Source organism: Pinus tabuliformis, chromosome 1_2, assembly GCF_031772625.1.
Source record: "Pinus tabuliformis cultivar Carrire ecotype Pingquan chromosome 1_2, CPIR1, whole genome shotgun sequence".
NCBI lineage: Eukaryota > Viridiplantae > Streptophyta > Pinopsida > Pinales > Pinaceae > Pinus > Pinus tabuliformis.
Genome location: NC_142298.1, coordinates 759,992,743 through 760,015,168, shown reverse-complemented (window position 1 = coordinate 760,015,168; position 22,426 = coordinate 759,992,743). Strand labels below are relative to the sequence as shown.

At 36.4% G+C, this 22,426-nt stretch overlaps 1 protein-coding gene across 1 annotated transcript in view; it reads right to left on the bottom strand.

Annotated features, from left to right (window-relative positions):
• Positions 1 to 6,254: 6,254 nt before the first annotated feature.
• Positions 6,255 to 22,426, bottom strand: part of LOC149208017 (uncharacterized) — a 56,873-nt gene continuing 40,701 nt past the window's right edge. Inside the window, 4 exon segments of the mRNA XM_089398218.1 lie at positions 6,255 to 6,591; positions 7,484 to 9,237; positions 9,391 to 9,882; positions 9,884 to 10,084. Of these exon segments, the coding sequence (XP_089254344.1) occupies positions 7,531 to 9,237; positions 9,391 to 9,882; positions 9,884 to 10,084 (2,400 nt within the window). The 3' untranslated portion in view covers positions 6,255 to 6,591; positions 7,484 to 7,530.

Genomic DNA, 22,426 nt, shown 5'->3' with positions numbered 1-22,426 from the left:
CAAACCCTAGTGGATGCTAGTCATATTGTTGATTGAACCGTGACTGGTTGTTGGTTGTTAAAAGATTATATATGAAATTTAGAGCTTGTATGAAACCCTAGTAGGAAGTCTAATATACAAATTCTGAAAGTTGTTAGATACCTTGTAGATATATTTTTGTTTGAATTGTTTATATGGTTTGTTATATGTTGTAGTAGGGTATGTCATACCATTGGTAGAAACATTGAAACCCAGGTGTAATGAAAGTTCTTATATAAAGTTGAAATGCTTCAGTGATTATGATATGGCTAACTTCATGCTTCTATAGATTTGGTTGTACTTTCTATCTAAGTTGTGTAGATACATAATCTTCAAGATGGTAAAGATGTTCGTAGAATAAAATAGATGTGATAAACATGATGTGAATAATGGTGATAACTCTGATGAGATGGTTGGAAGTCACATAAGATTCTCCGATGTTGAAGAGTTAGATTAAGAGGGAGCTTGAATAGAAGAAATCTCCCTGAAATTAAGGAGGAGTATGGAGAGAGGAAATCTCCTTGGTTGAGAGGGAGAGCATATTTTTGAATGGAGAATGAATTTCGAAGGATATGTTGTTGCATGTGAAGTAGAAAAGGAAAGTATCTTTTGTCAAATATTCGATTGATAGTCCTATTGTGTTGAGAAGCAACATAAAAAAAACCTCGAAGGTTTGTGTTTATTTATGAATATGTGAAAGTATATTATTGGTTGGGATTGTGTTTGTATAGGTAAAGCTCTCGAAGGTTTTGATAGCATGTTTGTTACTGACGAGTTTGATTGGGAGAGATTTGTTGTCCTTGATCTGTTGGATCAAGGAGTGTTGAGGCTTTGTGAGTGAAGCATTGTTTGGGAGGACATATGGCCGACACTTGTGTTGATATCTAGGTCCCAAAGTTGGGAGGGTGGTGTTGGTCATAGAGCTCTAACCTCAGATACACACCTAGATCCCTGGGTTGATGGTTAGTAAGTAAGCCTGATGATACCTAGAGAGGTTGAAAGCTTGAGTCCATCTTATTCCCACTTGGATCGATTGCCCTGGTCAAGAATCTAGTCCATGGCATTGCGGTGCCTAAAAATTCTTCATGGTTCATATAGTTGAGATCTTCCTTGTAGTTGTATATGATGAATACCTCCCTAGTTAAGAGGGAGTGTTGGAAAATGTAAGTAGGTTTAGTCTTCATTAATGTATTTGAGTCATCATGTAATGTACTTGTTAAAAGAATAAAGAAAATAATTATTATTATTATTATTATGACTTATTAAAGCACGTGTTTCATGCTTGGGTCATTATGTTTTAGGTCAAAGTCCCCATTGAGGATTTCTAGGATTTATTCTGAGTCAATAAAGTCATTGTACATTTAAAGAGACCCTTCTTGGGATTTTGAATCATGTAAAAAGGTTAAGTATTGAGTCAAAAATGAATTATGTTACCTCCACACCAAGTCAACCTTAAGATGATCAAGTCAGCCTCAAGGAGGGTTATTCAACCTCACCTAAAGGCTATCAATGAAGCAATTCAAATTCCATTTGGAGCACATCAACTCAAGCGAGTTCGATATCTCTTTGAAGTTGGGAAAAAGTGCGAAGTAGAGGAAGAAGGCAAAAGGAGTGCGAGTTTGGTTTAGGAGAAGGAAGGAAAATCTCATTTTTGGTGCATCTCTCTCCCTCTATCTCGTGCCCTAGTTTGGAAGATTGAAGTTCTCTTGTTGATGTCGCTGACAGTTGTTGCATGTTGCTGTTGCTAAATAAAGTATAGGTCGAAGTTGCTATTGTTGGGTGTTGCTTCCTCGGGAAGTTGTATTGAGCCAATATCAAAGTTCTTAAGTAAAGATCAAAGTCTTTCCATGAAGATAGAAGTCTCCAAAGAAAGGTCGAAATTGCTGGGTCCAAGAAAGTGCTACTACTGTTGCTGCTGCTACCAAGTCAAGTAGGATCATCTGCAAAGGAAGAAGAAGGTTGACTTGGTGTGGAGGAAAGCTTGTGTCAAGGTCTAAAGTCTTGCAATATCTCAAGAAAAACTATTGAAGGAAGAATTACTGACTGGGTTTTCCCCCAGAGCGGGGTTATTCCCTAGTTGTGTGTCTATATTTGGTGTCCATTGATTTATGTGTTATTGCTTTGGTAATTTCTTGATGAACTAAAAGAAAGAAGATATAAATAAACCTAATAAAAGATCAATAACATCACAAGTAATTATCAAGTATAAGAAAAACTTTCTTCCTTTTTGATTTTCTAATAGATTGGAGGTAGAAATTAATCACATTAAATGGGAATCATTCTCTAAGAATTCAAGGACCATTTCCCATCCTCAAACAAGAACTTGTCCATTAGTAATGGGAGGATAAATATAGGATAAACCCGAGAGGATGGAGGGTGGGAAAGACTTTAGACAAATGACCATCCTCCACTTCTCAGAGGGCTTCAGATCTTTTGGAAAAAGAGTTAAAATGAAAATGAACAAGATTCAACAATGAGCGTGGCATCCTTAGATGGGGTCATAAAGGAAAGGGACATTTTCTATCAAGGAAGCATACACCATGACAGCAGGTCATAGCCCTTTAGAAAAAGAGAAAATCTATAAACAAGTATGGAGCCATAAGGCAAACATGTGCTTTCCTTTGGCTTATAGCCAGAAAAAAGGGACTAACATGGGACACAATTCAAAAAAGAGGGTTTATGGGACCATCAATATGCCAAATGTGTAAATTGGAATAGGAATTGTTGGAGCGTTTATTTAGTTAATGCCATCGAGCAAAGATAGAGGAAAAATGACCTTCAAGTAGTTGGATTGTAGAAGGGAATGACATCTCAAAAACCATAAATGAATGGAGGTGTTCTCCCTTTGACAACTCGATCTGGAATAAAGTTTGACATCTAGCTAATTTTGGAAAGAAAGAAACAAATGCATATTTAAAGAAGGAGGAGGAATGGAGAGGAATTATGAAAGGAAATACATGAATATATCCAATAATCAATCCAATCCTCTATCTATTTAGAAGAAAATGAAAAATGTAAACCTTGGGTGCAAAGAATTCTAGCCAAATGGCACATAGACTTAGGAAGCCTTAGAGAAATAAACCCATCTCCCTCCTCTCATTCGTGATAGCTAGAACCTTTGGTCTTTTCCATCTTATGACTTTATTGAACTCAATTTAACGAAACCTTAAAGGGCAATCCTAGATCAAAAGGAATAAGAGAAGTATTTAGAGATTATTAAGGAAAGATTCTAAGAATATATGTAAAATTCCTTCGGAATGGCACAAACTATTCAACAAAATCAACAACTTGAAAATGTGGGCTACACATTGCAACATCCCAAGAATACAAAATGTTTATTGTAAAAGGAGACCTGCTCATCCTTGTGAACACTTTTGAGAGATTGTTGAATGGCACCAATTATATAAACTCACAGGTAGTTGGAGGTTAACCTCAAAATGGAAGTCCATACTTCAAACCATCAACCAAGTACCTATGATCATAATTCTTCATGTTAAGAACAAAGCAGATAATTTCACTAGCAAACTAGCCAATGAGATGTGAACTTTGAGGTGGAGGACTTGGTCTCATGGGCTTATATGTCTCAGAGTAATTTAAGGAAAAATTGTATGAATATTTAGGCCTCAGACATGACACTCCAAATAATGTGATAGGGACACTAACACATGGTTTAAGGCAATGATGTGGCGATGCAAAGAAAGAGAAAGAGTAATATGAGTACATTCCACATTTTGCATGTGGAATGTAAAAATGTGGAAATAAAAATAAGGGAAGAACAACTTGGAAATTCGACTCTATACTCAGTGTTGCAAGAATGAGAGAACTTGGTAATGCCATGAAAATAGAGAAACACGATTCTCTCCATTCCACAATCCACTTGCAGAATATGGAAATGCAAAAATGCAGATAGGGGAAGAACAAATCAAAATCTTAGCTCCGCACTCCACACCGGATGTGGTGATGTAGGTATGTGAGAATTCGGCCATAGGGAGAAGGAGAAACAATACTATTTATATTTTGCATTCCACATACAAACATATAAAAAAGAAAAGAAACAACATCTATTATCTCCCTATTATTATATCCATCACAAAGATTAGATATATCCTAATATTATGATCAAATATGTTATTATTAAATACCAACACAACCAAAATCTTTAGAAGTTCGATAAATGGCTTACCAGGAATATACATTAGTTGGTTCGGAATATACATTAGTTGGTTCAAAACGTCGACGAAATCTTAATAATGTGATTAATCCAAAAGACATTATTATTTACAATATAGATCACAAAAGTCTAAAATCTAAAAAAATATACTTATTTATATATTAATTAACTAACTAATTAATACATGAGTAGCTAAATTACCAAAACAAAACATGCATAACATACTTATAGTTACAAGTTATAACCAGTCTTTCATCTTTTACGCTTATATTTTGGCTGTGGGAAGCCTAAGATACATCCACTATGGTTCTCTGTCGTGAGCGAGAACTACCAAAGAAAAATTAAAAGAGACTAGAAATGTAATTTTGAAAATTATCTGCACTCCATACCAAACATTTTTTTACATTGATAGCTCAACCATAATAATGTTGATACTAATCCCTTATTCAGCTTTCAGCCTGCAACACAATTTCAAATTGACTTGGGGAAGAGACAAACATTTTTAACAGCTAGCAAGCATGCATGGTCAAACAGAAGAATAAAAGGCATGCAATACGGCCATAATAAACTTGCCAACCAAGGAATAGGATGATTCCAGTAGAAGAACTTCTTTGGATCACACAGCAAACACACAGTGCTACGTGTGTGTAAGAGACATATAGAGGTGAAAATGAATCTATAAGAATCTAGAAATCTGAACATGTTGGAGTAACTCCCAACTATAATCAACAACCAATAAGCAATAACAGAGATATTTCCAAGAATAGAGAATAGATTCTAAAATTTTACAGAAATGAAGTAGATTATCCATATTCTCTCTAAATGATCAGGGTATCAATTTTGAAATAACCGAGTGGATTCAAACTAACAACAGAAAATAGTGGTGGGTTTGCATAGTCTTGCTGGTAACATTAATTTTCTATTTGTTTTGTTTTGAGATTCCATCGCAGATGGTTGGAGTTGGACATTGAAAGTAACCTTGGTATCGAACCATTAAGGAGATAATTAAAAAGTAATCAATTTAGTAGGATCTTTTGCAATTTCTTGTCTCATATATCGAAAATGTTCTTGTTCTCATCCTCTAGTCTAGTAAGGAGGGATAAACACTTTCTGATCTATTTTAGTGGAGAAGGCACTTCTAAGAAAACTTGAAACCGGTGGTTTGGAAAACCACTTTTATACGCGACTTCGTTATCTTTATTAGAAAAGGCACTTCTAAGAAAAATTTTGTACAAAACTTGAAACAGGTGGTTTGGAATTGTACACAGCTTTTCTTTTAGAATCTTGAACCGATGTCTTGAACAACTGTCCCTCCCCTCCATTTAATGCCATCAGGTTTGTAGGGTTACGTTGAAAATACTAGTGTAAAATTGATTAAACTGAAGAAAATTTATTTTAGTTTATATTACTATTTATTTGACTTGGGGAAGAGACAAACATTTTTAACAGCTAGCAAGCATGCCTGGTCAAACAGAAGAATAAAAGGCATGCAATACGGCCATAATAAACTTGCCAACCAAGGAATAGGATGATTCCAGTAGAAGAACTTCTTTGGATCACACAGCAAACACACAGTGCTACGTGTGTGTAAGAGACATATAGAGGTGAAAATGAATCTATAAGAATCTAGAAATCTGAACATGTTGGAGTAACTCCCAACTATAATCAACAACCAATAAGCAATAACAGAGATATTTCCAAGAATAGAGAATAGATTCTAAAATTTTAAAGAAATGAAGTAGATTATCCATATTCTCTCTAAATGATCAGGGTATCAATTTTGAAATAACAACAAATTGCCCATACATGAGGGCTGATTGCTAATTATTGGAAGCGGGATACCTCTGATATTAAGATGCTTTTGACTGTATTCAAGGAGGAGAAACCCAAATTGCCAGCACTAATATCCCAAAGGAAAAAAGGAAATAGTACAAGATGAAATGCAAAATATTTATTTGATAGATTAGAAGACAAATGTTCTGCTGAAATATTAATGGGGGTAAAGAGGCAAATCACCTCATAATACAACAAAGCGCAGTAAGAAAGAACTAACAGGCAAATCGGCTAAGAATATAACATAGAGTGATCTCATATGATTTTCAACGTAAAAGATCTAATAAACAATCATAGCAAAAACCTTCTTTTGGTGGAAAAACAGTTCCACCACAAATAAATAAAAACACTCTCCATATACACAATACACACAGGGGTTCTAAATAAATCCTTTGGACCTTGTACAAACGGGAATAATTTACTTTATAACAAACAAATAACTGAAACTCATAGTGGCTTCCTATTCATGGAAGGACCAATATAACAGAAAGCCATCGTCATGATGATACTTTTACATCTCTGACTTTGTTCCAGACAGATGTGAGGACAATTGATGAGAAGCTGCCATGCTGAAGAACAACAACAGCAACATAATATTTAGTAATTAGAAAGATCTATATCTAGAACTATATAGACTGAGCAGCTATTCTAAAGCCCAATTCACTCAACAACAATGGTGCTACTTTTATTTTCAAAACTTTTTTAGGGACAAAACCAGTAGATCCATGTAACCATCATCACAAATATAACCTCTACTACTGTGCACTGCAAAAATGGAGGGTGGAAAGTGCTGTTAGTGAAAATTTCCAATGGATGTTTGGCTTGTTAAATTACAAAATGGTGGGACTAGCCTGAATTCAGTATCCTGGATTTGTGGTCCACAGTTTTCTGTTATGAAATTTCCTAGCCCATTAGGATCTGGGAATCATATTCCTTGAGAGCTGATGGATTTTGATTAATTTGGAGTGGTAACACTTGCTTTGATACTGCAGCAAGAAAAGCATCTTTATAGTCTGCAGTTCATTCTCAACCATTTGATTGCATCCTTTGGTGTATCTGTGTCTTTCTATGTTCTACAGTTCCTCTACCTTCTAGTTTCTATATGAATAATATACACATCGGATCTATTAAGCTAAGTGTCATCTTTGTCTTTTAATTGGTAATGGTTTCAAGAGTAAATCTGATTCTAGGTTTGGATTAATGAGTTTCACTGGTTAATGAATCTTATCGCATTTGACAGCTTTGTCTTTATCTGTATTTTCTATAATTGATCTGAGTAGAACAATCCAATCACATATGTCAGATTAGATTCGTCCAATCTAAAAGCTGTAGGATATAAGTTAATCAAATTTTGGAAGAGAGTTAACAAAATTTCAGAAAATAGCAGTAGGTCAATGGCATAAAAAGACATCCAACTAATTTAATTCTGAAAACACTAAAGGTTAGAGTCACAGTTATTACCTTGTTTGCCAATTTCATTTCCTTCTCTTGGTATCGACTCAATCTTCTCAAACGTGGACCCGTCCTTCTCTTGAGCCATCCACATCTTTTTCAGCATGAGAATTTCGGGATTTTCGGCCAAACATCAGAAGTCTTCTGAATCCTTTGGCAGTGTTTTCTGAATTGCCCCACTTTCTACGGGAATGTGCTGAATCCAACTTTTTATTGTCAGTTACAGGGGAGACCAATGGTGGGACCTGAGCTACTCTCTGTAACTGTGGCCTTGCATTTGGAGAATTGGAGACAATGGTAAGAGGTTTGCCAAACTCAAAATTATGTAACTTTGGAGTACATATTTCTTCAGAGGGGACATCGTTTTCAGGTATTAATCTGAACTCAAAATTGTTTGAATCTGGATCATCAAGAGATGAGGCATGCACAACCGTTGCTTCAGAAGGTTCCTCAAGATCAGATCTCTGGAGTTTAAAAGATGAAGATTGAAAGCTGTTCTTGCCATCTGGCTGTACATCAAGCTGCCTAGAATTGGGAGAGTCTGACATAGCCACTTCAATTAGAGGAGTTGAGGCAGCTTCTGTGACCTCAACATTCTCAGGTCTTTCATCTACTAAACCATCCACTGTTGCGCCATGATAATCTTTAGACTGCTGAACACGGTCCAACTTCAAGATAGATAATGAATTGGTTGAATCTCGAGTAGCTAAATCCCCCGAATAGATTGAACCCTTTCCTCTCTTTCCAGAACTATAATCCAGATTAGATCCTTCTACCTGTTCTTTATCTTCTATTGTCTTCCAATAGTCTGCTTTCAATGGCTGATTATTTTCCCCATTTTGTGATTTGGATTCATTAATATGCTTATCTGTAACACATACATCTGTATGTTCCTTAGACTTGCCATTTACCACACTATTATCCAGGTTACTTTCTTCATCATTGCAAAGGGCCTGCATGGCTGAACTACCTGGGTGATTTTTCTGTCTGCCTTTCAAAACTAAGGGAACTTTTAAGGACCCACCATTTAATTTTCTTACAGGTAAAGCGATCTTGTTTGCAGCGAGTGACTGGTTTTTCTTTGAATTCGGGTTATCCAAGTCATTCGCAGTTGGCTCTGAAACAACGGCATTGACCTTTAGTGTATCACCCTGTTTCTCCATCCGCAAAACTGGAGTCTGGTTGCTGCTCTTCTTAACATTAGAGATGCTGCCATTTTCTTTGTTTAAAATATTTGACCCATTTGAATCCATGGCCTTTTCGTGGAAGACCTTTGTAACAGTCTTGGAAGAAACGGATGATTTATCATTAGCTTTTACATTACCTCCGATTTCTGTCTTGCTAGAAGTAATTTGTTTACTGCTCTTCTTAACATTAACTGTAGTTTGTTTAGCTGGAGAAACTAACCTTGACTGTCTTGAGGTATTGGAATCTTCTCTTTTGAGTCCCGACTGAGAAGAAATCGACTGACTAACAGTATCCCTCAAATGGTTTGATGTCTCTTTATGTGAACTCAATCTATATATTGCTTCATTGGAATCTTTTTTGAGAGGCTTCGGAAGAGACTGTGCACGACTTAGGAGAGGACTTGTTCGAATTTTCTGATAACTTACAGATAATTCACTTGTTGGTACAGGCTTCAGTTGTTGATGCTTTGGCAGATGGGAGTTAGTTGCCAGTTTATTTGCACTTGTAGCTGTCTTTCCTGCAATTCGTTGTCTCTGTGTCTTCGGATCTTCAATCCGTTTACTCTCCTCCTCTTCCTGAATAGAATCTCTCCACCAAAAAATCATGTTAACAATATATACTTTAGACCATAATCCAGCACAATGCAGCTAGAATAAACCAGCTCCTTCCAGATTTTGTAAAGAGAAACTTAATAAAAGTGGGAAAATTTAAAAAGAAAATATTAATACCTTGTCCTTTCTTGTCTTTTGCAGACTTGCTTTAAAGGAAAGTGATTGTTGGGCCTGTGACTGTGCTTCGGCCAATGGAGTCGGCTTCGTTGATTTTCCGCTCCTTGCAGCCTTTTCAGCCTTTTTCTTTGTTGGCACTTCTTCTACTGCTTTCAACTGCCCATCCTTGCATCCTATTTTCATTCCAGGTAGTTCCTCTACAATTTTATCATTTTGCTTCCTTGGCAGAGATCCTTGTTCATTCACTTGACCATTACAGTTTTCATCAAGATACATATCATTATCTGTCACAGGATCACATAGGGAGTCTTTTTCAGAATTTCTCTCTGGAACCATAAACAACTGAGCAGGTTCCTGGATAATAGAGGTTTCAGATTTGTTTTCTGGGACATTAGGGAAAGGATGTTCGGCCTTATCAATTGGTGTAAGCTCAGAGTCCATATTTATGTCAGACATCAATTCTCTATTGACATGCTCATGCACTGTAGATCTAGGTTGGGACTATGAAAGAATTATCCACTAAACATTGCCCATAGCATTTTTCTCTGCACAATTGATCACTGTTCTCAGTAATTGTGTTCTCAACATCAACCCTGGCATCCCATTGTGAATCTGTATGAACTAATTCCTTTTGCGTATGCTGCTTAGAAACATTAATGAACCATTTGTTTTTGTCCTCCAATGTCACCTTTATCTAGAATCCTCAACGAATGTTTTGTTACCACAATGGCCAAGTCACTGGTCTCATGCCTGTAATAAAAATGGTGTTCATATAAATCATCAATCCACCACCATCACTGTAATGATAATCACAATATCATGATCATTATAATAAGAAAATCTAGAGGGATTTATAAGTGTGAAATCCAGCAAAATCTGCTTTTTAAAATAGCAAATCATACATATTTTTGTTGAAATATTTTAATTTTTGGGATTTTTATACTATTTTAGATTTTATATATTCTGCATGAATTTTGTTGAATCTTATTAATCTTTAAAATGGCATATGAAAATTATAAAATGTTTGACCATATTTGTATTAAAATATTCAAATTTAAAATACAAATTGTTAGGATTCTATATATGCTTGATAAAACTTGAACTATTTTTATTTATATTTTCACTGAAATATATTCATCTGCTAAAATTTGAGCCAATTATTTATTTTTTAAATAGAAATCACAATTTAATTTAAAAAAAATTGCAAAATCAACCCAGTGTGAAATTATGTCCATACATTTTTCCAAAATTTCTATATATTGAACATACCTTAAAAGAAACAAGTGCTTTCTATTGATTTGAATCAGCCATTATCTTGTTGGCTGTAAAAGTCCATGCCAACCCATCAGTTAAAGAAAGACCTAAACTTCAAAACCAGATGTGCAGAAACATGAGAGGAAATAAGAGCATTATGGTATTAGCTTTTATAAAAGAAATTCAACATCCTAAGAAAAAACTAAAAACTCAAACATGCCTTAAAAGAAACAATTGCACACTTCTGGTTTGAATCAGACATTATGTTCTTCTCTGTAAAAGTCCATGGCACCTATCAGTTAAACAAAGACCTAAACTTCCAAACCAGCTGTGCAGAGACATGAGAGGAAATAAGAACATCTTGATATTAGCTCTCACAAAATAAATTCAACATCAAAGAAAAAGGCTCAAACCTAAACTCTCAGCATTAAAATGGCTTCATTTATGAGTAGCAGTTGGTAAAAGGCAGGAAGATATTAGAACCATAATCTCTGCTGCAATGTGCATTAGAAACTCTGAAATTTGGGCATGCAGCTGAAAGAATACAAGCACCAGCTGCAACAACCAACAACCTCAATTCTTACTGCAGAAGTTGAATATCATAATCATATTTGGATGTTAGCAACATGGATCCTGAACAATAGTAGGTCAAGGGATGACATGTTAACTTATCTATACCATCTTGCTTCTCGAAGGAAGATCAACCGCTAGAGAAGTGGAAGCTTTAGCCTTTGATCACACGCGATGGTTTTTGGTATATTGTCTTCAGACTTATAAATATTTACATGAAAGATGCCGCAACTGGATCTATGCTGTTGTAACTTACAATCAGAAATATCAGCTAATATGATTTTACAGGGAAGCCTATCATTTGATAATTAGTAGGTGGGTATTTTTGGCGTTCATTGATTGGGCCATTCCGAGCTAAAAAAGTTCATGTCATAAGCAATCTGACAGATGGAGGACGTAGACGGTACATCCAGAGACTAAAACTATGGAGCGTCCGTGCCATTTTTTTGGGATAAGTTAGCGACCAACATTGTTTCTGTTGGATAAGTTTCAACCTTTGACGGTTGACAAGATACCCACGGGGCAAAAATTAGACTAGCATGGACTTGTATCAATTAATTGACACGATACAGTACTCAGAATTCATAAGATTCTTTAGGCGTAGTTGTCCATCTGGTATTTGTGTATATCTTTAGAGGATTTAAAACACTGTATTGTACATTTTGTTAGTCATTATCTTGTGAGGATTTTTTTGGGTCTTGTGATACTAGAAAATTCACACTATGAGGACCCATAAAGTTCATGCTATATGTGATTGGAGTGGTGGGCATGGGTCCATTTTTTTTTAATAGCATCATAGCATCATGGAACTTATTTTCTTGTCTTTTTGGCTGTGGAGTGTAGGTATTTTGGAATCATATATGTCCAGATTGGTGGGTATGGTTTCTTTGTTTTTTTTTAATGGAATTTTTTATTTTATTTTTTTAGGTTATGCCATGCTTCTGGAGTGTAGGTATTTTGGGTTCTATGGCTTTAAAGTGAAAATATATATATATATATATATATAATTAATGATTTGGATGTTAGAGTTAGAATAAATCAACATACACTTATTATACACTAACATATAATCTATTATAAACCAATTATCTTTTTAAATATGGACCATTATTATACATTAACGTATAATGTAGTGTATAATAATTTGAATTTTCAATATTTTCTTAGTCAACTAACTTTATTCTAACTCTAACATCTAAATCATAAAAAATATCAATAATATATATAAACAAATTAATTTTTTAAATATTGTCCAAGTAGTATTTGGAGACAAATTTTTTCTTCTTAATGTATTTTAAAGTTTATTTCTTATCTTCATAGTTTCCAATCTATCAAGTATTTAGTCTCATGAAAGTCGAGTTATCTATATTTGGTTCAATGTTCTTATGGGGAGATTGCCTCCTGTAGTGTTTATGAGCAAAGGTGATGTGTATTTTAAGACCTCTCCGTACCTACATTATGTTAGTATCTTACTGATTGTTTACCCCCTTCCCCACTTTAATTACTCTTTACATGCCACTCCTTACCTTCTCTCCCCAAAAAAGGACATTAATAGGGTGATTAGGAAACATCTTTATTGGCAATTTATTTAAGTTATTTGGGTTTCTCCCTCTAAGCTTTTTATCCCCATGATAGCCTTTTAAGTAATATATTTCTTACAAATTATTAATGTTCTTATTGATTTTCCATATTATATACGATAGCATTGGTCACATGATCTTTAGAGACCTCTTGGCCAATTGAGGGCATGTTCTTACTAGTGCCAATTCAAGATAGACCACCATGTCCTTTGGTAAGATGAGAGATACAAACTATGATCCTTGCCAGATGTATGAGGTGAGGAACATTTCATTTTCAAATGTCCTAGCTATTATAAAATCCAAAGTATGTTTCATATTCTTTATAAAAAAGGGGATCCTTCTCTAATGTCATCTATTATACTAACTAGAGATACGTAACATTTTTTCATAAAGAGGTGGCTAACCTTCATTGCTCCTCTAGATGTACTAGATTGTTCACACCCTTCTTTTTGATAATCTTTTTTTCATTGAATGTTCTTGGTTAACATGAGCAAGCAATAACTATGCTACATGAGATATTCAATGGTTAGAAGAATTTCACCATGTTAAGAAAGCCAACCTTTTCCTAAGAGGCCATATATAGGAAACATCTATTCTAACAAAGTTACCAAAACTTTCCCCTAGCCCCTAGCCTCACTACTTTCACAAGCATTTGATCTTGACTTATGTAGGAACACAACAAAATACAGAAATACCCATATACACAGAGATGCAGCAGAAATAAAACTTCATTTCATTAATATCAAAGAACTGAAATATGCTTACATACAGAAATAAAAATAAACTAGCTTGGACGATGGTAGCTTATCTCTGAGAAGAGATGTGGTGGTTACATGTCTTTGAACTATGTTACAATGAGGCTCAAAGGCCTATTTATTATTGAGAAACAATGGAAAACCCTAAACATCCAAAAACCTAACCCTAGGAGATGAAGTGCCAAAATTGTGGGCCCTATTTGGGTAAATTGGTACATCAACTTCCCGGGGTCGTAACTTTGGCATACGATCTTTGTTTGACTATCATAATACCTCATTTCAAAGAACTCAAAGAGAAGTTCGAAAACAAATAAGTAAACTAATTTGGGACTTTTCCAGTCTCTCTGTTTTCCCTAAAAAACGTCTTTTATTCCCTTATAACGACTTCGGAAGTTTAGGACCCAAAAAACTGCCAAAAATAGTAAGTTGTGCTACAATTAAGGAAAATGAAAAGAAACAATGGTGGGGGTCCAAGTGGAATAGGCGGGTGGCCACCAATATCCACCTGAATCAGCATTGGCACAAACATGGGCATGAGCATAAACATTAGCATGTCATTAGAGATATGTAAATCTTGGTGGGGAAATAATAAAATCCCATTTTCATGGGCCTAACAAGCCACCCTTTACTTCTTGACACATCATGGTGTAGATTTTCTTGTAGATTCACAACTCATGTAATGTACTAAAACAAAAGACAAGAATCTACTCTACTCTTTAAACAACGAAAACCAATAGATCGATGAAAATAATAATCGACAAGAGCAAGACAATCAAAGACACATAACACAATTATTTCTCTAGGGAAAGCCACTGCTCAAAACCCCGACTATTTATTGCATTAATTAGAAATATGAGTGATAATACAAAGCTTGTTCTCACAAGAACAATTCCTGCACAAGTATGATCAACTCTCTGCGTCACAAACCTGCATTGACCAACACTTAGCCAATTTCTGCTTCCTGCCAAGCCTCTTTTTCCTTGCACAATTCATGTGAGGATCAACCCATATTTAATTGGGAAATCCTTCCTCCATAACTGTGCAATCAAAACTTAGGTCCTTCTCTGATTGCATACATGACCTATATAACTCAGGTCATTCTACAACTGATAGTACATTGTCCCTGCACTCTAGTCTCAAATGGGTCTTTCTCTGAATTGACATGCATGAGTTTCTCATGAGGGAATATTCAGTTAGCTGGAGTTGCACTGAGGATACACTAGTGCACCAACTCAGTACTAGACCTCTACTAGTTCCATCAACAATTAGAACTAGTTTAATTGTCTATGTTATGAAACCAGCTCAAGAAAAGATAGAAAAGATAGATCAACGCCTTAGAATTCAGCCTCTTCGAGGGGGCAACCTCCTTTACATTACATAAATGAACAATTCTTGGATGATTCAAATGACAAAACCTCCTTTCTATATATAGGAGTCTAAGGAGTCACAATATAATCCAGCCGACCTAACAATAATAATATAAAGCCACAAAAATAACAATAGAGGGATTCTATGGGGCACAGAAATAACAATATGGGGGTAATAGGGGCACAACAATATAAATAAGGGGTATAACTACAATAGTAATGGGGTAATCACTAGTATTATAGGGACCCAACATGCCCCTCTCCTTCAAAAAAGTGTTGTCCTCAACGCTTGAGTAGTTCTGGATACTTCTGCATAAAATTCTCATCCTCCCATGTGGAATCTTCAGCAGATAAGTTCTTCCACTTGATAAGATACTCTGAAATTGATCGATTTCGTAGCTGTCGAGTTCTTGTTTCTGTGACTGCTTCCGGTTCCAATATAATTTTTCCTTCCTCGTCAAGTTCTGGCAATATTGTTTGAATTGGGAGCTTGTCGCCTATAACCTTCTTTAAACATGAAACATGGAAAACTGGGTGCAATCGAGAAGCTGCAGGAAGCTCCAATTTGTATGCCATAGTACCAATCTTTTGCAACACCTTGTACGGACCATAATACTTTGGTGATAATTTATTATCCTTCTTAGCTTGCTTTAGGGACATTTGCTTATATGGTTGTAGCCGTAGGAATACCCAATCACCTACATCAAAACTTCTTTCACTGCGATGTTGATCTGCCTGTTGTTTCATTCTATTTTGTGCCAACACGAGGTTATCCTTTAAGAGTTGGAGGACTTGTTGTTGATGTTCGATGTGATGTTCCACTGCCTGAACCTTAGAATTTTCTCTTAAATATGATGTGATGGATGGTGGTTGATACCCATAAAGTGCCATAAATGGGGTCATTTTTGTTGCTGTATGGAAGGAAGTGTTATACCACCATTCAGCCAGAGGCAACCATTTGACCCATTGTGTCTGTTTATCAGATACAAAGCAACGAAGATATCCTTCCAAACATTTGTTTACTATCTCAGTTTGCCCATCAGATTGAGGATGATAAGATGAGCTATGAGCTAACTGAGTACCAAGACAAGAAAATAATTCTGTCCAAAAATTTCCAGTGAAAATGGGATCTCTGTCACTTACAATAATCTTTGGGTTTCCATGTAGCTTTTGAACTGTTTCCATAAATGCAGTAGAAACTGTACTGGCTTTAAATGGATGTGATAATGCACAAAAGTGTGCATACTTGGTAAGTCTGTCAACTACCACCATGATGACACTCTTTCCCTCAGACTTGGGTAAACCTGTGATAAAATCCATTGAAACCTCCTCCCAACGTTGGCTTGGAATGGATAAAGGTTGTAATAGACCTGGTGTCTTAATTGTTTCAACTTTATTTTGTTGGCAAACCAAACATTCCGCCACAAACTTTTGAATATCTGATTTAAGGCCATCCCAAAAAAATTCCTTCTTAACCCTGTGGTAAGTTTTTAAAAATCCTGAGTGCCCTCCTAAGGGAGAAGTGTGCAATTCCATAAGAATCTTTTGTTTTAGCTGGGAATTCTTACAGAGGTATAAGCGATCTTTGTACCATAACGAATCATTTTGCCAGCTAAATGTATCAGACGTACTGGAATCTTGTTGTAGCTTTCGAATAAGTGCCCACACTTCTTCGTCATTCTTCCATTCCTCCCTTGCTTCGTTTATCCAATCTGGTTGGATAATAGAAATGGCACACAACAATGCTTCCACATCCTCATCCTTTCTTGAGAGTGCATCTGCCACCACATTTTGCTTCCCTTTTTTGTAGATGATTTCAAAGTCATAACCCAACATCTTTGTGACCCACTTTTGTTGCTCTTCAGAGGATAATCTTTGTTCTAAAAAGTATTTAAGGCTATCATGATCCGTTTTTACCTTGAAGTGTCTTCCCATTAGGTAGGGTCGCCATTTCTTAAGTGCATGGAGTATTGCCAACATTTCCTTCTCATAAATAGCTTTGCTTAAAAACTTTCCCTTGATTGGACGACTTTCAAAAGCAATGGGTCTTTCATCTTGCATTAGAACAGCACCAATTCCATTTCCTGAAGCATCACATTCCACAATAAAGGTTTTTGTGAAGTCCGGTGTAGCTAAGACCGGTGCTTGGCACATTGCCTCTTTAAGATGTTCAAAGGCCTTTGTTGCTTCCGGAGTCCATGAAAATGAATCTTTCTTCAATAATGTTGTTAGAGGTGCTGCTATTCTCCCATAATTCTTAACAAACTTGCGATAATACCCTGTCAACCCAAGAAATCCTCGCAGATGCTTTATGGATGTGGGGATTTTCCATTCCTTAATGGCTTTAATTTTGCTAGGGTCTACCTTAACTCCTTCATGAGATACAATATGACCCAAATATTCCACCTCCTGGACTCCAAAGAAACATTTGGATCTTTTTGCATATAATTGTTTCTCCTCCAATAGTTGTAGCACCCTGTCAACATGTTCAACATGATCCTTCCAAGACTTGCTGTAGATTAGTATATCATCAAAAAATACTAACACAAATTTTCTAAGGAATGGTTTGAAAATTGAATTCATCAAACCTTGAAATGTTGAAGGTGCATTGGTAAGGCCAAAAGGCATGACCAAAAATTCATAATGACCCTCATGAGTTCTAAATGTCGTTTTCGGAATGTCTTCAATCTTCATTCTGATTTGATGATATCCCGAACGAAGATCCAACTTGGTGAAGTAAATTGATCCATGCAATTCATCCAGTAATTCATCAATGACAGGAATGGGGAACTTATCTTTAATAGTGAGCTTGTTGAGCTCCCTATAATCTGGACACATGCGCCATGATCCATCCTTCTTGTGCACCAATACTACTGGAGCTGAGAAAGAACTTTGACTCGGTTGAATTATACCAGCCTCTAGCATTTCTGCAACCATACGTTCAATTTCACCTTTTTGGACATAGGGATATCTGTACGGCCTGATGTTTGGAGGAACACTTCCTGGAATCAGATGAATAGCATGATCATGATCACACATAGGTGGGAGACCTTTGGGAGTCTCAAATACCTTGGAATGATTGTCCAGGACTTTTTGGAGATCTGGAGAAATAGATGATTCCAATGTGGAAACATCTAGCGAACATAATTGTGCAATTACACCTCTTTGCTCCTTTTTTAGAAGCTTTGTCATGCCATTAGAGCTGATTATCTTTCCTGGTTTCCCTGCAATACCCCTTAATTCAACTTCCTTTCCTTCCGTAGAAAATTTGATGAAAAGTTCTTGAAAATTAAAAGCTATTGTACCCAAGGATTGTAGCCATTGGACTCCTAGTACAACATCGACACCTCCCATTGGAATGGAAAGCATTGGGCTAGTCAATACATATTCTCCCATGGATAGCTTGATATTATGGCACTTTCCAGAGCAATTTATTGTTCCTCCATTTGCAATCATCACTTGACACTCTGGTGCTGGATATAGGAAGCAATTCAATTCTTTTGCTACCCTACAATGAATAAAATTGTGGGTGCTTCCTGAATCAATCAACACTATTACCTTTTTCTTCTTGATTTGTCCTTCTATCTTGATGGTTTGAGGAGTGGTAATTCCCGCCAATGCATTACAAGATATGGTCGGATTTATTTGTTCTTCATCTAGGCTTTGTTCCTGGAATATATCCTCTTCTTTTGACCTTTCTTGCTCCTTTTCTTCTTCCTCTTCACAATCTATGTAGAATAATTTCTTCTCAGCACACTTATGACCTTTTGTGTATTTGCTATCACAATTGTAACAAAGCCCTTTTGCTCTTTTTTCTTCCAATTGTTGTGGTGTCAACCTTGTAGGTTGTGGAAGACTATGGGCAACAACACTTCCGTCTTTATAGTTGTGAGTGGTATGCTTCCTAGTTGCCATAATTTTGCTTTCCATTTTTCTTGCTAACCTGAATGCCTTCTCTAATGAATCAGGTTCCCAAAGGCGAACATCATGTTGGATATTATCCTTTAAAGACCCTATGAACACATCAATCCTATGCTCCTCTGGAATATCTTTTACCCTTATGTTCAATTTTTGGAACTCCTCAATGTGCTCCATTATTGAACCCTTTTGTTTGAGACTTATCAATTGGCTAAAAAAAGTGTTGCTTTTTGTATCCTCATAATGTGCTATCAATTCTTCCGTAAAAATTGCCCAAGTGATAAATTGTTTACGAGAACAAAGCCATTGATACCATACAAACTGATTTGGTTCCAAATATACAGTTTCCATACGTACCTTTTGTGTGTTTTGCACATTATTGAGATCGAAGAATTGCTCCATCTGTAATATCCATGTGGCGGGATCCTTGCCATCAAACTTCCTCATATCGATTTTTGGAATATGGTGATTCTTCGATCCAACATTAAGTCTATGGAATCATGATTAACATTTCTTTTGTTCTCATCATGAGTTTCCTTTACTACCTTTTCACCATTAATAAGTATTTCTTGTAGAAAATTTGTCAAATCTGTCTTCAAATCCGCCATGTCTGTCTTCAAATTTGTGTTCAAATCTATCTTCAAATTGTCCATCTTAGCTTCCACGCCATTTATCTTAGCTTCCACGCCATTTATCTTAGCATCTGTTAACTTTTGTGAGCGTGACATTTGTTGCACTTGTTCTTGTAATTTTGATATATCATGTAGCATTTCTTCCTCTTCTTCATGAGTCATGCTAGAGCTTTCAGGTTCCTTACTAGGTGTTTGCATTTATTTTCCTCGGGGCATCAGTTACCGATAATAATGCTCTACTATGCCCTTTGAATTCCTTCAAAATAAATTTTCAAACCAAGCTTAAGCAAAAATTTAAAAAAAAATCTACACACCTTTTTTCACTTTGTAGGAGCTCGATATTGCCTCTGATGTATCTCTGTACTTTCCAATCATCTAGTTCTGAATTTGTGACCTGTAGTAGCTCTCTGTGTCCTCTTTCCAATGCCACCAGTCTTATCCAAATTGGATTCTCCAAGAAAGAGTTATGCACAATCTCCCAAGATGACCTGATTATAGACCTTTCCAGAAGAGTGAATTTGTATGAAGTGCCACGTGTCAATTTTTCGACCTATGGATCTGAAAAATGCATACAAGAAACTAAAGTCCGTCCTATTTCTGTACCTTCTTACGAAATTTCAATCCGATCCTCAGAGAGAAAGTTATGACGATTTTCCCTAGGTCACCTGTTTTGAATGTAATTCAGGAGTCTGCAAAAAGACCAACTTCCTCAGATCATATCTCCGAAAATATCACGCGAAAAGTTCTGAAATTCGGACCCAAGGTTCAGCGTGATTTATTCTCAAATGGGTTTTTTTTGCGACTTCTGAAACGTCACAGAAAAAAAGTTATAGTGAAAATTCCACGATGACCTGTTTGGAACAGCGAAACCCTAGAATCCAAAGCTCTAATACCAAATGTTATGAAACCAGCTCAAGAAAAGATAGATCAACGCCTTAGAATTCAGCCTCTTCGAGGGGGCAACCTCCTTTACATTACATAAATGAACAATTCTTGGATGATTCAAATGACAAAACCTCCTTTCTATATATAGGAGTCTAAGGAGTCACAATATAATCCAGCCGACCTAACAATAATAATATAAAGCCACAAAAATAACAATAGAGGGATTCTATGGGGCACATAAATAACAATATGGGGGTAATAGGGGCACAAAAATATAAATAAGGGGTATAACTATAATAGTAATGGGGTAATCACTAGTATTATAGGGACCCAACAGTCTATAACTCAGTTAAAATGAGTTATCTAATTACAACTCAAATAAACTAAATCTAGACACCTAAAACTTAGGGATCACACTTACATGACTTCAGATTGACTTCCAACTCGAAATTCCTAAGTTAACTAAGTCAACTTAACTTATTTAACTATTAAAAGTTGCTATGAGAAAAGAATTACAAGTAATTCATAATTTAATTCAAGGACAAATTATATTGGAATTTCTAGATGTTATTTTTAACATTTCTTGTTTCTATTTTCAACACTCCCTCTCAACAAGAAAGGAATTCAACTCTATCCTAATCCTGAACCTTTGGAATGTTTTGCATGAAAGACTTCTCTCTAGTTTTGTTGCTACAACAACTCCTGAAACCAAAAAAAACATCCAACCTGAATCAGTATGATGCATCTATCACCAAAGTCTCTGACTGTTACTGCCTCTATCGAATGAAAACTTTGCGCTTCTACTGACTCCGCCTTTCTACATTATTTTCAACTCTTCTCTAAACTCTTTAGTATCTGACTGCTCTAGCCTTTGTCACTCTGATATCTGACTGAATCAACCACTACTGGTTCATCCTACTACTATGTCCTTTGGGCTTCCGTATCAAGGTACGATCCATGAGATAAAACCTCTCAATGGACCCTGCCCAATTTCAGCCCTCTTGGGACTATCACTTCACATCGCCCCACCTCTCACCTGGAGGTATGGCTGCATGTGCTCCCTCTACCCACCTAGCTCAAAATTTACCCCTAATTAAGGTCTCTACATGAGTGGACACCTCCACTCAGTCTCCTCTCTGCTTCTCCAATTGTGGTTGCTCCAAAATTGTTTGAGACTACTTCTAAGGCTGCTTCTTCTCTGCTTAAGTGGATCTCTCCACTCTACCTCCTCTCTGTTCTCTAATTGTGGTTGTTCCACAATTGTTTGAGACTGCTTCTGAGGCTGCGTGTTGAGAGGTAATTCACTCTCCCTCTCAACCAACAAGTCTCTAACCTTTGCCTTGCTCCTCAAGGCTTTGCATGCATCTTGAACCTCAATAGCATATAGATTCTTGACTCGTGTACTGATTTTTTTCACCTGTCCCATAGCGATGTGTCTAAGGAAAACCTTTCCCTTACTAAAAATCACATCATAGCCATGACATTCCAATATTGCGACTGAAACAAGATATTTATTTAGTCCTGGAACATACATCACATATGTGATTCTGAGAGGGGAGCTAGACTCCCTCTGAAAGGTAACTATATCGATCACAGTAGCTCTATACCTCCCATCATCTCCAAAATTTATGCTCTGCTTGAGGTCTTTCTCCTCAAAATTACTAAAGAGATCTATGTTCCCCATCATATGGAACGCGGCACCGTTGTCAAGATACCACACACCTCCCATGATGGTATTGGCCGTGCATGCAATGACAGTGAAATCAAGTTCAAATTGTGAAGCTGGAGCTTCACCTGCTGCAACTACTACATGCTCCTTCTTACTTGCTTTCTTCTGTGGGAAATTTGTGGCATAGTGCCCGTGCTCGTGACAGTGAAAACACTTGACTTTTGACAAGTCCATCTTCTTGCCACTCACCTCGCCTTGGGACTTCTTTCCCTTGGCCTTCTTTGCCTTACTTGCTAAGGCAAAGTCCTCTTCCACTTCTTTGGAAGAGGTACCATCTTTGGTGTTCCGTCGAAACTCCTCTTGTACCAAATCCGACCATAGTCATTCCCAATTTGACAACTTCTCC